This window comes from Pyxicephalus adspersus, chromosome Z (assembly GCF_032062135.1).
Source record: "Pyxicephalus adspersus chromosome Z, UCB_Pads_2.0, whole genome shotgun sequence".
Taxonomy (NCBI): Eukaryota; Metazoa; Chordata; class Amphibia; order Anura; family Pyxicephalidae; genus Pyxicephalus; species Pyxicephalus adspersus.
This window is the reverse complement of record NC_092871.1, coordinates 77812918-77828409: the sequence shown is the minus strand read 5'-3', so window position 1 is coordinate 77828409 and position 15492 is coordinate 77812918. Positions and strand designations below refer to the sequence as shown.

Below are 15492 nucleotides of genomic sequence, written 5' to 3'. Positions count from 1 at the left end.
GTACATATTGTGGACCATTGCACACAATAGAAGGGGAGATATGTAGTGTTGGGAAGTAGTGACAGTTTCGAGGGACAGAAGAAGATAGGTAGGCAAGTTTGAAAAAATGTGGTTTGAGTGCTCTGTACACCATCTACTGTTTTGTGTGTTGCATACAGAAAATCAGAGGCAGACATAGGGAGGTGCAAATTGTGCCACTGCATGAGGGTCCCCAACCCTCCTTGGCCAACAGGGGCCCCAAGTCTTTTCTGCACGGGAGCCGAGTGTTGCCTATGCTCACTAATGCAGAAGACTTGCTTCTTTCTTGCTGCCACAAGATATTTCAAACCTAGCAAAACAAACCAGTGATAGTGTGTAAGGAGTAATTTTGGTTTAAATTATTATCTGTTTGCATAATCACAATTTTGCTAATATAACACAAAGTTTTTGGTAAACTATTTTTGGTATTTTTGTGTAGCATGCACTGGCATTTTGTAGCCAATATTCATACTTCTTTAGAAATTTGTGCAGAATTATTTTATACTACATTCTACCTGTTCAGCTAGTTTTAGTGTAAATCAGCCTCTATAGATTGTAAGCTCTTCGGGGCAGGGTCCTCTCCTCCTGTGTCACTGTCTGTATTCGTCTGTCATTTGCAACCCCTATTTAATTGTACAGCGCTGCGTAATATGTTGGCACTATATAAATCATGTTTATTATTATTATTATTATTAATAATAATAATAATAATAATAATAATAATAATAATAATATTAATAATTATTATAATAATAATATAGGAGCTGTGCTATTAAAAATAAACTGTGCTATTGCACAGAAAATATAATGCAACAACTCTCCACCAGGTGGCGCCCCATAGCCTTGAATAGCAGCATTCTCTTTGACACGCCTACTTTCCTGTCCTGGTTGGTTTCCAAAGCGCATCAAAATAGTAAAAACTCCGCCCCCTGACAGCTGATTGGATGAGCAGGAAGATCCCTTATTAACCGTTATTCTTTCAGAAGCCTTCTAGAGCTGTCAAATAAAGCTCCTCCCATTTAGAACAATGGAAACGCCTACTAAGAATATTCGCCCCGCCCAGTGTCTCTTTCTGCCTATAGGTATAGGAGGCAAGGTAACGCGCAAATCTCACTTGCTTATTTCTCAGATTTACAAACGACCACGCCTACTTAAGAAGCAAACTCCGCCCTTTACTTGGTGCAGTCGCTGGCCCCGCCTTCTCGCTGTTGCTCTGTAAGCTAGAGTCCCCCCTGCGCGCTCCCGTGGTGCTTCCCGAGAAGTGCGCGCTCACGCTTTCTCTGCCACTGACACTCCGATGAGAGGAGAGACACCCCGATCTTGGGACATACCAACTTACACACTGCCTTAGGAGGTACACCCCCCCCCTCAACCAGCACCGGGAGCTACCATCCGTCCTACAACCGGGGGGGTCACAGCATCAACCGAGACACGCCCCCCCACCGGGTGCAGGCTCCTGTCACTGCCTGTTCATTCTGCAACACTGAGCGGCCAGGGGTCCCCGCCGCCCCCGGGACATCATGAGCTGGGGCATCGAGCTTTGGGTGAGTGCCACCTTCTGATAAATATCGTCATCCTCTAACGATCGTTATTTTACAGCCATGCAGGGAAATATGTCCAGGGGGTCATCAATCGGGTGTGTAAATATTTATGCATGGTCCCTGTGCCCCCCCCCCAAAACACAGTGCCAGGGATAACGGTGTGATGGAGATTGTCCATATATATATAAATATATATATATTACTATTAAACAGGATTTATATACCGCCAACATAATATGCAGCGCTGTACATTATATAGAGGTTACAAATGACAGACAGTGACACAGGAGGAGGACCCTGGCCAGAAGAGCTTACAATCTAGGAGGTGGGGGAAGTATCACAATAGGAGGGGGGATTTGTATATTGCAGTCCCTGTGTATTGGTCCCATATAGACTTTACAGTCCCTGCAGATTGCAGGTCCTACATGTGACTCCATGTGCATTGTCTGACCCTCAATATACTGCCTTCCAATCCTTTGTCCAGATATATGTCCTAATCCCCAGAGATTGTCTGCACCAATATTATAATGTCCCTGTATGCTGCCCATCTATCTATCTATCTATCTATCTATCTATCTATCTATCTATCTATCTATCTATCTATCCCTATTTATTGTCTATCCTTGGTGTCCCTGTGTATTTCCTTCCCTTGTCCCTATATTGTCCTCATCTAGTCCCTGTATATTGCTGTCCCTATTTTTATGGCCAGCCCCTGTACAAGCAATGTATGTTCTGATCTGTCCATTCCTGTACAATCACCCAGCGTCTGTTCATACATTACCAATATGTCTGTCCATAGTCGCAGATTTGTATATTTCTAGATCTGTCACCCTCCTATTTCTGATTTATCTGTTCCTATGTCTATTCTGTAGCGGGAATGCTATGCATTTGGGGCCCCACTTCTTGTTTGACCAGGGCCCCAGTAACAGGAGTGCAGGGAGCTGGAATGCTATGCATTTGGGGCCCCTATATCTTTTTTGACCAGGGCCCCAGTAGCAGGGGTGCAGGGAGCTGGAATGCTTTGCATTTGGGGCCCCTACTTCATATTTGCCCAGGACCCCAGTAACTGGGGTGCAGGGAGCTGGAATTGTATGCTTTTGGGGGCCCTCTTCATATTTGCCCAGGACCCTAGTAACAGGAGTGCAGGGAGCTGGAATGCTATGCATTTGGGGTCCCTCTTAATGTTTGCCCAGGGCCCCAGTAACGGGTGCAGGGAGCTGGAATGCTATGCATTTGGGGACCCTACTTCCTATTTGACCAGGGCCCCAGTAACAGGGGTGCAGGGAGCTGGAATGCTATTCATTTGGGGTCCCTCTTCATGTTTGCCCAGGGCCCCATTTGGTTTAGAACCATCCCTACCATGACAGTCCTATCAATGAGGAACCCTTGCAGGCATTGTACTTTGTAAACTGTGATCCTCTGACCTGCTGATTTCAGATTAGGGATTTGCTATAAAGGTGGCAGGGTGAGGAAGAGGCACTCCCCACCAATACATTGGGGTGGGTAACTCTCAGATGTCTACCTTTGTCCCTTTTCAAATCAATGCAAGGTAACGTGTGGAACTGAGTTAATGTTGGAACTTAAACACATGGCCATCCACAGATGTGAGCCATCTGTACATTGTGGTGTGCTGTGTTCTATAAATTACCGCATGTCCATTAAATATATTCACTTTAGTGTGTTGTCAGGCCAATAAAAATCATTGGGCTTCCTTACCAGAACACACACAAACACATGTTCTGTAACTGCAGCATTCGGTGCCTTTACAGGTTCTCTTTAATCGGATCAGATATATATCATATATTCCTTACATACATTGAGTAAAATTTTTCACGGATTGCAAACAGTTCAAACAATGGCCCTAAACAATACATATATTGCAGTTTACCAGTCTTTAAATTTGATAGCTGCATTAGTTTTCTTTTTCCTTTTATTTTAATGCCCCTCCCTCCCTTAACCAATCACAGAATACTTTGAACATCCATGGATAGTCATTGGCCAGTGAGAGAAGAAGGTGTACAAATGACAGGTGAATGACAGTGGTGCACTACTAATTCTCATATCTGGAGTCCCAGTCCCATCACTTTTTCCCTATATAGTGCCCTTTGTTTCTCTATATTGAGGTTATCCCTCAGTATCTGAGTTGATTTCAGATTTTTGTAAGCTATACAAAACCCAAAAACTTCTTTTATTTTATGCAATGGGTCCCAGTTGTATGGTCCCAGTTCTTTCCATATCAGGCATGGTAATAAACCTGCTGATTGGTTTCTAATGGCAAAGTCCTTTGTTGCATTGGCACATTTAATGCAATATTTCCATTGACCTTTATTGTACAGTTATTCACTTCAGTCTTCACCAAGTCATATTCACACTTTATAATCACATTTTCATAATTTGTGGTTTTTCATTATCATTGTGCTGGGTATTCCGTATGGTAAAATAAAATTCGCCTTTTTTTTTCATTTCTGCACACGTCATCCACCCCTGCTGTGTTGTCTGCAGCTTGGAGATCAGTATCAGACTATTACTAAGGATCGTCTGCTTTGTTCTGATTATCCCAATATTCCCTGGCCCAATAATATTCACAGCCGTTTGCATATTGCATATCCTCACCTCCCTCTGTACAATGCTCTTCTCTATCTCTGTCTTTCTCCATTTTCTTTTTAGCCTTCTCGCTTGTTTAGTATTCGTTAAAGGTTCCAGAATCATTCTGGATTCCATCACGGCTTGCTTTTTTTCATGAAAAGATTCTCAGGCTGCCCAATAGGGATTTGCAAATTAAAACCTTTATACGCAGGGTTTGCCCGTTCTTGCAGAAGGGTGGTGGTGAATGTTATTTTTGCTTTAGAATAGAAAAAAAAGGGTTGTGCTTGTATCCACACCATCATCTGGGTCCTGGGCAAGGACATTTTATGCATTTATATAGGGCTGACATTAACATCACCCATGACTTCCCTATCACTTTACTGGGTCCATAGCAATATCATTTTTCTCTTTCATAACTCCAAGCATTTAAAAAGTTATCACCTAACGAGGTCCTTCTTCGCATTGGGCATTTGTTTCTGGTGTCCCCGCCTCTATATTAGTTACGTAAAAAATATATTCTTTTTTATGTCTGTTTTATTATTAAAATACTCATCATTTTCAATATATGTACTCATACCCAATTTATGTTAGCTACTGCTCATGAAGGTTGATTTGATCCGGACATGGAGAGCCGGGTCATGATACTTGATGATGGGGATCTTAGAAACCTTGAACCTCACATAGGGGGCAGAAAGTCCCAAATTACCCCCTACTGGAATACACCCTTTCTATTTAAATCTTAACTCTTTCCAGCTTTAAAACGTAACCCTTTAGTTAAAGCTTTGGCTTCATACGCTATCCCAGCAGTTGCCAACCTTTCGGATCTCATGGACCACTAAAATTATATGTTTAAATCCCATTGACCAATAATATGAATTTTTAAAAAAAGATAAATACATTTGTAAAGTAATGATCTTCCTATTGGTGCCTGATAAGGACTGTGGCGTCTCTGATTCATTGATCAGCTCACGGTTAAGTGAAGTATTACTATTGTTACTATTATTGTTAGTTGCATTATCTTTGGTATTACTAAATACAAAACATTTGTTTGCTTTTTCTCACTCAATATGGTTTTATTTCATTGGAATCTACCGTAAGACCAAACAAGAAATCATAGTTATTAAAGTCAAACTATTTGATGCCATTAAATATAACAGTTAAAGAAAAGACACAGATAAGGTCATACTTACCTAAAAGAACATCTGGGAAATAAACAAATTAAATAAAACAATCAGATGAGAATCGGTATTTGCGGAGCAGGGTGACTGTTGTAATGGTGGACACAATACTGAAGCGTACGGCTCGGTAACGGTTGTCTCATACAAGTTAATACTACACTGACGTCACACTGTGCCTCCAGTACAGTTTATGAATTTAGTGCAATATAAGGCGAAAATTGTCATTTAGAATATAAGAATTTATTAGAATATCATTTTTGTTTTAATATTAATAAAACATAAAAATTGCAAATAATGTCCAATTTTTTCATGGACCACTGGTTGGCAACTGCTGCGCTAGCCAATGCCCTAAAGTGTAGGCAGATATAAAAAACCCCATATACCCCAATCATGTTTCTGTAAAGGCTGATTTATTACAGTAGTGCAGTTAGGCTGCATATGGAGGGCTAAAATGCTGATAGAGAGTTGAACTACTGCTTTCTCAGTGACCAAAGGGGTAAAACCCCGACCACTACATTGTGTGTGAAAGCAGCAATCTAACTCACCAACTTGCTTACCAGCACAGAACATTAAAGGCCTTGCTGTAACACAATAAAAAGGAAAAAGCAAAAGACACAAGTAAATATATTATTGTAGATACAGCCTAACTGTGTTACCTTTATTAGGAAAATTGAATTGGTCTTTAAATACATTTTTATATACTACCGCTAGTCTGTCTTTATGTTAGCTTCTTGTATTTTCAGACTGGCAGATTAAGGATAATTATCCTAAACCAGTCAGATTTTACTGCTAGCTAATAAGAGGACAGAACTCAGGGTAGACCTTATCAGTGTGTTAATACTCCTTCACTATCAAATCCTTGTGTTCTAGTGCTTTGACCACAGTATAGGAGAGTGAATCCTATCAGACAGGGGTGTCTGAATTAGAAACCGTGAACTGCTTACATTTATATTTCAGCTGCAAATTTTCCATTTGTGCAAATACTTCCACTTTTTGCATTAAAAATTTAACATTTTGCCTTGACCACAATTTTAAACACTGAACTTACCCCTTAAAACCCAACCATAAAATGTGACTTTTTTTCTATAGCGTTAACAATAATTAGGCACAAACTAAATCTTTGAAAAAAAAAACAAATTTATAGGCTTTTGATTGCTCAAGTTTTTCAGATGAATTCCATCTTGAAGAATCAATAAGGTACATAATTCTCACGGGACAACAAAAGTCTTTATGAAAGCAATTGTGATATTTCTCCTTCCCCTGAAGAAGTAGATTTCATCCTGTGAAACACGTTGGGTTAAAGCAAATATCTGTTTCAAAATTTGTTTATGCCCATGTTCATTTGTGGACCTTTTTGAAGACACTTCTGTGTTTATGTACTCATGCCTTTTATGATTGTATTAAAAAATCATTTTTATGAATAGATTATAAATAAAGTGTTTTTGATGTTTTATTAAGACTTGTACCACAGAAATTACTGACTTTTTCAGACTGCTCTTCTTTACTTTCAGCAATCAAAAGCCCATAGTTTAGGTGTTTTAATGATTGTGTTCTTCTTTGGGAGGTGGCAGACTTTACTTCACTATATGAACAAGGGGAAATATTGCTCATAAGTCATGAGCACAAACTAACCTTATCTATATACTTAAAGTGGCTAGTGATTAAAGTTGGCTCCATAAATTTTGAGAAATATACACAACAGATTTGAACGCCAGGCTGTCAGCGGCCATAGGTTATTATCTGAGCAGGCATACCACCGGGTGTGAACCTGTGCTTCAGGGGTTTTACCGAATTGAAATTCGTTGGAGATTTAATACAAACTATGAGTCATCACAGTAACAATAAAAGACAACATTGTAACAAGTCTTAAATCAGACAGTTAAAGAGGAAGTAAACTGAAAAGTGCCTAAAACAAAAAAAAAAAAAACACTTACCTTCAACCCCCCAGAGCAGTTGATCAGTCTGGATGTGTCTTCCATTGGGTCCCGTTTCATCCAGGCATGTGTCCCTGAGCCGGCGCCCTTTTCTCCTCCTCTTCTGGGTCCTTCTTCCTAGGTCACCCGACCCAAGAGCGAGATCGGGTGACGTAGATTGTAAAAAAACTTGCGGATCTTACTTTGCATGCGTGGGACTGGCAATTTGTTCTCTTTTTACGAAAAGGCTTCTGTGCAGAAGAACCATCCAAGAGCCTCCCGGCGTGATGTAGGTATCCCGGGAAGCTTTGCTCTCCTATTCATTCTCAATTGCCTATCGAGAATTAGGGAGCGGTGCTGCACCCTTTTTTTAAAAGAAAAAGGGTGTTTCACTTAAAAAAACCTAAATGAATAGAATTTTTACTGTACATAAACGGGTTGTCTACTCTATCTTGTGGGTGATCCAGCAAACCTGTAATAAGTCTGCTCCTGAATTGAAAACATTCGCCTGCTAATGGCAAATGATTTTTAGCAAATTTTTTCCAGGTTTGATGGATCACCCACATTCACCCATGATAGTCAATGTTCTCTAGTTCTGGAGAACTTTAATAAATCAGGCCCATTGTATAAATGTGTACTATAAAAAACATATAGGAACAAACTGAGCTGGTATTTTGATGCACAGGGTCCGTTTACACCTAGATTGTATTTTGGTGACGTTGGTTGCCACAGACTGTTGAGGATGTCTGAGAATGAATGTGTGAATGCAGGTGTTCCTGAAGACATGGTGGACCTCATAGTTGTAAATGGGGATCGACTGTGAAATTAATTTTTTGGGTCCTTGAAAATTCTAAGACAGTTTAAGTCCATTTGGAAGAGTGGTACTATTTAAAGGAAATGTTCCCTTAAACCGAAAATCTATTATTATTATTATTATCAGTATTTATATAGTGCCATCATATTACACAGCACTGTACAAAGTCCATAGTCATGTCACTAGCTGTCCTTCAAAGGAGCTCACAATCTAATGTTCCTACCATAGTCATATGTCATTACCACAGTCTAAGGTCGATTTTTGGGGGGAAGCCAAATTAACCATAACTGCATGTTTTTTGAAATGTGGGAGCAAACTGGAGTACCCGGTGGAAACCCACGGAAACACGGGGAGAACCTGCAAACTCCATGCAGCACTGCAAAGGCCAGAGTGCAAACCACTAAGCTAGCCGTGCTGCCCATTTACCATCTACCATTTTTTTTTTCTTTTAAAACTAGCTTAAAGTATGTAAAATCCAAGCAAAATCCAAGTTGTTGTGTTTTGGAATAGCTATCCTTTAGAACAATAAAGGTTAGAAAATGGGTTCCCAGACCACCAGGTCTAGGTCAAAACCCAATGAGTGGAATGGCTGAGCTAGCAGACCATATCTGCCTGTATTTGAAGGTCTCATTTTCCCATGTTCAGTGACCAAATCAATATCATTTAAGGTAAACTAAACATTTAAAAGGTATTTATTAGAAAGACATCTGTATGATTGATCCAGCCAATCCTTCTGGTAGACTGGATCACTGGCCACTATTTGTATACCAGGAGTGTACAATTTCCCTTCAAATTTACTGATTTAGCAAGAACTAGATAAAAGGTAAGATACATAGAAGCTATGCACTAGCGACTAAAGCTTCGACTTGCACAAGTATGTCGCAAGTTTAGCCCACAATCTGCTTCCCCTTCCTGTTTGAAGATGCGCTGCTTCCTCTTGTGGTGCCACACTTATAAGTTACCGGATACGGCTTTCTAATGTAACATACATTTGTCTCTGAATTCTCCAAACCTATATTTTTTAAAATTATCTCTGTGTTAGTTAGTGTATGCTGTACTTGGTTCATATAGTGAAACAAGTTATAACTCATTTTGTTTTTTTCACATTAAAAGAGTCAGTCCTTTAAAAAGAGTGGACAAAGAATCTCTACTTCTTGGATACACATGTGCAGAGGAAATAAATTATATTTTTCCCTTTTTGGAGTTTCTGGAGGAGTCCGTTGTCGAGATTTTTGCACTGACAAAATTGTTTTTCTAGATCTGCACAACTGCTGTGGCCATTGTGGGGCTGTGGCCATGTTGGATGTTTACATTTTTATAATTGGGAATGTTACAGAAAGAGCTGGAATCCCCAAGGGTGAAAGGAAATACCCAAAACTCTGATATGATCAGAAAGAGGCTTGGGAATTTTGGCATTTCTGAAGCTAGAGTTCTATGAATTTGCCAAGGCAGAACTGACGTCATTAGTATTCGGTATGCAGGAAAGGTCTTTCCCTTGGGCAACGTTCAAATTGGTGTTTCGTTTTTTGCTGTCAACTAGTAATCAGCTGCCCCAAAGGTTATCATAGAAAAGAAAAAGCTCTGCAGCTGAACTGTTTCCATAGACTTGAATATTTGCTTGAACACTTTGAAACCTCTTGCTATTTGAGTTGAAAACAGGTATAAAGTTTCCTGAAGAACATAAAATGAGCCATGATCCATTGCAACTGCTTACTAAGGCATTTTTCAGATACTTTTGGAGTCCTTGTCTCCTGTGCAAAGCTCCCAAATGCAAAGCAGTTGAAATTGAGCATTGGGAGTGGTTGACAATACACTTGTCAATCGTCCATCTGATCCTGTCCTTGGGCAATGTTCAGATTGGCAGTTGTAACAGTAGGTTCTGTGAGGGTGTCACATTGTTAAAGAAACAGTATTTGAACATTTTAATACTGGATACAGCCACTGGTACCAAACTATTGACTGCAGCCTCATTTAATCCCTATGCATGGCCACAAGGGATGCTAGATGTAGCATTTGTGGGGTGTGATGAGAGTAGTTCCAGTGTTCTCCCCAGCCCCTTTTAGCTGGGTGCAGCACCCGGCACTTTTTAGTAACCAACTAGTTTTTTTTGGGTGGTTACTGAAGAGTTGGGACCACCACCCCTCTACAACTTCTCACCCAGTTTATAAAACATTTCTGGGTTGAACACTGGGTAGTAATACCACACTGCAGCCTCACTGCCAGTCCAAACATAGTCTTAGGCCATTTTCATACTTTAATATTTATAATAAACAGGATTTTTATAGTGCCAACCACAGCATTGTATATCATGCTCAACCACGCTCCCTGTGTTGAGGTGAGGTTGTGACACAGTTCCTGGACGCCGCGTGTTTTTTTTACCATGCGGCTGCTTTTCTTCGTCTGGAATACTACTGCAACTGCACACAACCCTACCCAACCATGTTGCAAAGCATTTGTCAAATGCTGCAATTGACTCTAAAAAATGCTCCTGGGTACATGTATGGGCCCCCAAGGAAGATTACCCAATCTTGCAAGGGGCCTAAATTCTCAGACTGCAACATTGCAAGATTGTAAAAAACAAGAGGGCAAAAACCTGAAGCAGGATCTGATTTGTGTGATTTTCACCTCTGAAATGGTATGTCAGTCCATGAAGTATGTTGTAGATGCAGGCATTATCGGGGTTTATCAGAGTTCTTGGCAAGAGGTTAGAAATTGCTTTACTTGTTAAAAATTCACATAACTTGTTTTTCATGCACACAACAAACTATATTTGGTGCTAGGTTCCCCCTAAAGAACTTTTATATAATTGCGATATGTACATGTGCTGTCCTTTTTTATGTAAACTGGCGGTATAATTTAATGTCCTCTCTATATCTATTGTAAAAGCCGATTGTGCCAGAATGACCTATTAAACAGAAAACAATGATTTAGGATCTATGTGGAATTGCCGATTAAAACATAATCCAGCAGTTGTCTGGCTCTTTAAAACCCATTTTCTTGCCATCTGCCATTGATTTCAGGCACACTGAATGGGGCAGCCCCCTATGATCTGCATCGGGTCTCGTTACACTGGGCACCATGCTGGGGCTTTCCTCTTGGCTCCGTTTCTGTCATTTTGATCTAACAATTATGTTTCACTATACTTCCTGTTCTGGGACGTGTCCAGCTAGAGTTTCTGCAGATTTTTTAGTGCTTTTTTTTTCTTTTTGGTTTACTGCAGCTTAATTATGGTATTTTTTTGTGGCTTGCTTATCCTGTGGTTGTCTGCTTTGGAGCAAAGCTGTTCAATAAGGAGTGAGGTTTATCACTAAGGGTATACCCGGATATTACTCATCACATCCTGGGACTTTTAGTGCGACGGTAATGCAGCTGAGGCTCTTTTCACACGTTTTCATATAAAGCTGAATTTTATGTTTTGCCTTTTTACAATTCTTTATTGCATTCATAAGCAACATGCTAATAAAATTACAAAAATAAAACCTGATTTCATGACTGACATTAATATAGTCCCAGTGATATCTCTATGTATTTTAATGCAATGCAGGTAGATCATGGCCGGTGAGAGGTTGACTGGGCATTGTGCATAGCTTCCTGAAAACAGCACTTAGTACTCTTTAAGACATGTCAGCCCCAATGCAAGCAGTGGATTGGCTCCTGGGAGGTTTGGTTTACAAATATCAAAATGCCTTGTTTGGTGGAAGTCTGAACTAGTAGACATTTCGAGGCTACATTTGAATGCAGAATGCCTTAAAGCGGACCTAAACTAAGAATTTTTACTTTACATTGAATGGTATACAACCTTTTTATTTAAAGTAAAATTTTGTTTTTTTGTTTTTTTAAGTGCAACACCCTTTTAAAAAAAAAAAAAACTAAGAAAAAAAACCACCCCTTAATGGGAGTGCAGAGCCTCCCGGGATACCCATGTCACGCATCCCAGGAGGCTCCTGGTTGCTCTTTCTGCACATGCCCAAGCATCTCAGACTTGTGCGGAGGAGTTTCATTAATAGGAAAAAAATTGCCGATCTCACACATGCGCTGTGAGATCACAATTTTTACCCAGTGTACCTCACACGATCTTGTGCCTGCACAGTGTGAGATTGGGTGACACAGGAAGAAGAACGTGGAAGAAGATGTTGGTGCCTGGCGCTCCCTCTGGGCCGGACGAAGACAGATACTGAGACGACGCGGGACCCGATGGAACCTCCTGATGGATAGACTGATCTGTGGGATTAAAGGTAAGTGTATTTTTTTGTTTTGGGTTTACTTCCGCCTAATGTCTGTAAGGGATTCTGAGCCTCCATGATTAAACAAACTGAAATCCACTGAATGAAAGCAGCAGCGACTGGGATGGTAACGGCTAATTAAGTAATTGCACTAAATGGGTCAGTGCACAGAAATGGACAGTGCAAATAACTGTGCATTATAGCAATGCATTGCAACTTGCTTTGTGTGAACATCAGATATTGCATTCTATGACTGCATATTAGACACTGCAGTGCACTTTACATAGTGTCAATGGGGTCTAAAGTCCTCATGCAGGAATTAAGGACTTTATCTGACATGCTGCAGCTTCTAATGCACATTGTGAGTAGCTCGCCGTGTGCAGTGAAATAAGAGTAAGAAATTTTACTACAGGCGGAAAACTGGAACAAATGTGCAGGATTGAAGTTCCTTTAAAGAATATCAGTCTTTTATAAACCTGAGATGCACTAGAATAGATGCATTCCTGTGTGCTTCATGATTTCTGCACTGGTCCCTACATCACTATAGGATGCAGTAGTGATAAAGCAGCATGCAGAAAAGCAACAGCAGTGTACCAGGCATCAGATACTCCCAGATGTATTGGATGATCTCCTAAATTGTAAGCTCTTAGGAGTAGGGTCCTCTCCGCCTCCTGTGTCACTGTATCCATCGGCAACCCCTATTTAAAGTACAGCTCTGCGTAATATGTTGGTGCTATATAAATTCTGTATAAAAAAGATGATGATGATGATGATGATGAAGTTTCCCTATCTGCTAAAGAGACAGCAAGGAGGGAATATGTTGCTCACCGGAAATGGCTCTCTAAAAGAATTACTAGGGCTGCAGTATGCATATGCCAAATGAAGAGAAACATTTTAGAACTAAAGCTGTGTGGCAGTGGGCAAGGCCAAACAATGCAGATCACTGGAATGGGGAAAAGATAATTATTCGACCAGATAGACCATACTTTGGGATAAAGGTTTTCTTTAAAGAATAACTTGTACTAAAGATACATAAATGGACATCTCCAATCTGTACAAAACCCCTTGCAGGTAATTATCCTGGGAAGATCATACAGATGGATAAAAGCCCTGATTCTTTGTAAAAGTTGTAAGTTATGACTATGTAATAGGAAACAGAATTTCAGAACATATTTCCTGTTCACATCATGTTGGGTTGTACAATGGTCTTGTGATGACATTTAATGTGCTGCAGTCATATACAATTGCATCAATTTGGCTGCATATGGTCTGGATCTCTACGTATCTGTTGCCCAGGCATACAACCTGTGATGAATAAAACGGAAACAGACATTTAGCAGTATATTGCTGTAATTGCTAAAGCGTCTGGAGGAGGAACTGTTGTACAGACTTTCTAAGCAGGTGCTGACCATCTCTGCATACAAAGAGCAAATTAGGGCAATCTGTAAAATCATCAGTGATTTGGTAATCATATTTAAAAAAACTCTGTTCAAATTCACAGCACTGTTAAAGTAAAAATTAAAGGTTCAATGTTAACCCCATCACCCAAATGTTAAGTTTATTTTCAAAGCAACTGGTCTGAACAGCAGGAGCTGGAGATTGTGGGACAGAACTAGGAACCTCAGATTTTGCTATGTGCACACAGTAATTATGATGAGTAGAATTCTGATTTTTCAGTATGCAGCTGCTCTTTTATTGTCCAGTCAGCAAGCCTGGGGGCGTGTTCCTGACCAAGGTGTGCTGCTTCTTCCCAGCCTGGATCACTGATTGAGTGGGTGGATTAAAATGTAGATTCTTTGTCTGTTGATTTGTTCTCGTATACATACATAGGTTTCTTCATTTCAGTTGTGTATTTAATAACATATCTGCGGATCAGCTTTATCCACAAAGAGCTACTCATCCTGTAACCTAGTAAAGTGTTCATTTGCTTTGCTTTACTCCATCGCTGATCATTCAATTTTAGCTGTACCTTTCCAGGATATGGAGCACTTTGTGTTCAAACAGTATGAGATCTTTTGACCATTGCAGATTGTTCACATTCAACCACATCATTGTATGTGGGCAAAGCTGCATGCTGAGCAGACCTGGATTCAGGGTCTCAGCATTTAATGTAGTCACAGTTTCATTTAAAGTGTTAATCAACCTCAAAGTGATGATATACAATTAGGGTAATAAATATTTGGACAGAGACAAGTTTTTTCTAATTTTGGTTCTGTACCACAGTTAATTACCACAATTGATTTTAAATGAAACATCTCAGATGCACTGCATCAGCTCAGTTGAACTGCAGACTTTCAGCTTTAACTCAGTGGGTTGAACAAAAAGATTACATAAAAATGTGAGGAACTAAAGACTTTTTTTACACAATCACTTAATTTCAGGGGCTCAAAAGTAGTTGGACAAATGACTCAAAGGCTATTTCATGGGCTGGTGTGGGCAATTCCTTCGTTATGTCATTATCAATTAGGCAGATACAAGGCCTGGAGTTGATTTGAGAGGGGGTGCTTGTATGTGGAAGATTTTGCTGTGAACAGACAATATGCAGTCACCTCCCCATGCAGGTGAAACAAGCCATCCTTAAACTGAAAAAACAGAAAAAACCCATACAAGATATTGCTACAATATTAGGAGTGGCAAAATCCACAGTTTCATCGTTACATAGTAGGTTAGGTTGAAAAAAAACAATTCCATCAAGTTCAACCACTAGGGAAATAAACATATCCCAGAAATAAGACCGTATAAGACATTGGTCCAGAGGAAGGCAAAAAAACCCCTGGTACAATTTGCTTCAACAGCGGAAAAAAATCCTTCCTGATTCCATGAGGCAATCGGATGTTCCCTGGATCAACAGTCACTGTTATTTTTCTTTAAATCCTTAATACCCAGTTATATTCTGTGCTTCTAGAAATCATCCAGCTTTTTCTTAAAGCAATCTATAGTAGTTGCTGAAACTACTTCCTGAGGGAGCCGATTCCACATTTTCACAGAACTTACAGTGAAGAATCCGGAGCTTAAACTTCTTTTCCTCCAGACGCAAGGAATGTCCTCTTGTTCTTTGTAATGATCTCAAAGTGAATAATTGGGAAGAGAGTTCTCTATATGGATATATATATTTATACAGGGTGATCATATCCCCCCTTATATGTCTCTTCTCAGGGGAGAATAGATTCAGTTCAGCTAATCTCTCCTCATAGCTGAGCTCCTCCATTCCTTTTATTG

General features: G+C 40.0%; 1 protein-coding gene across 15 annotated transcripts in view; it reads left to right on the top strand.

Annotated features, from left to right (window-relative positions):
• The first annotated feature begins 1166 nt into the window (after positions 1-1166).
• FNBP1 (formin binding protein 1) overlaps positions 1167-15492 on the top strand; it is a 138556-nt gene continuing 124230 nt past the window's right edge. For 2 of the 15 annotated variants that reach the window (XM_072429897.1, XM_072429892.1), the window contains exon 1: positions 1170-1562. In XM_072429897.1, coding sequence (XP_072285998.1) covers positions 1539-1562 — 24 coding nt within the window. In that variant the 5' untranslated portion in view covers positions 1170-1538. Of the gene's footprint in view, positions 1563-15492 lie in introns of all 15 variants that reach the window. The other 13 variants (XM_072429895.1, XM_072429906.1, XM_072429898.1 and 10 more) reach the window with 9 other exon arrangements.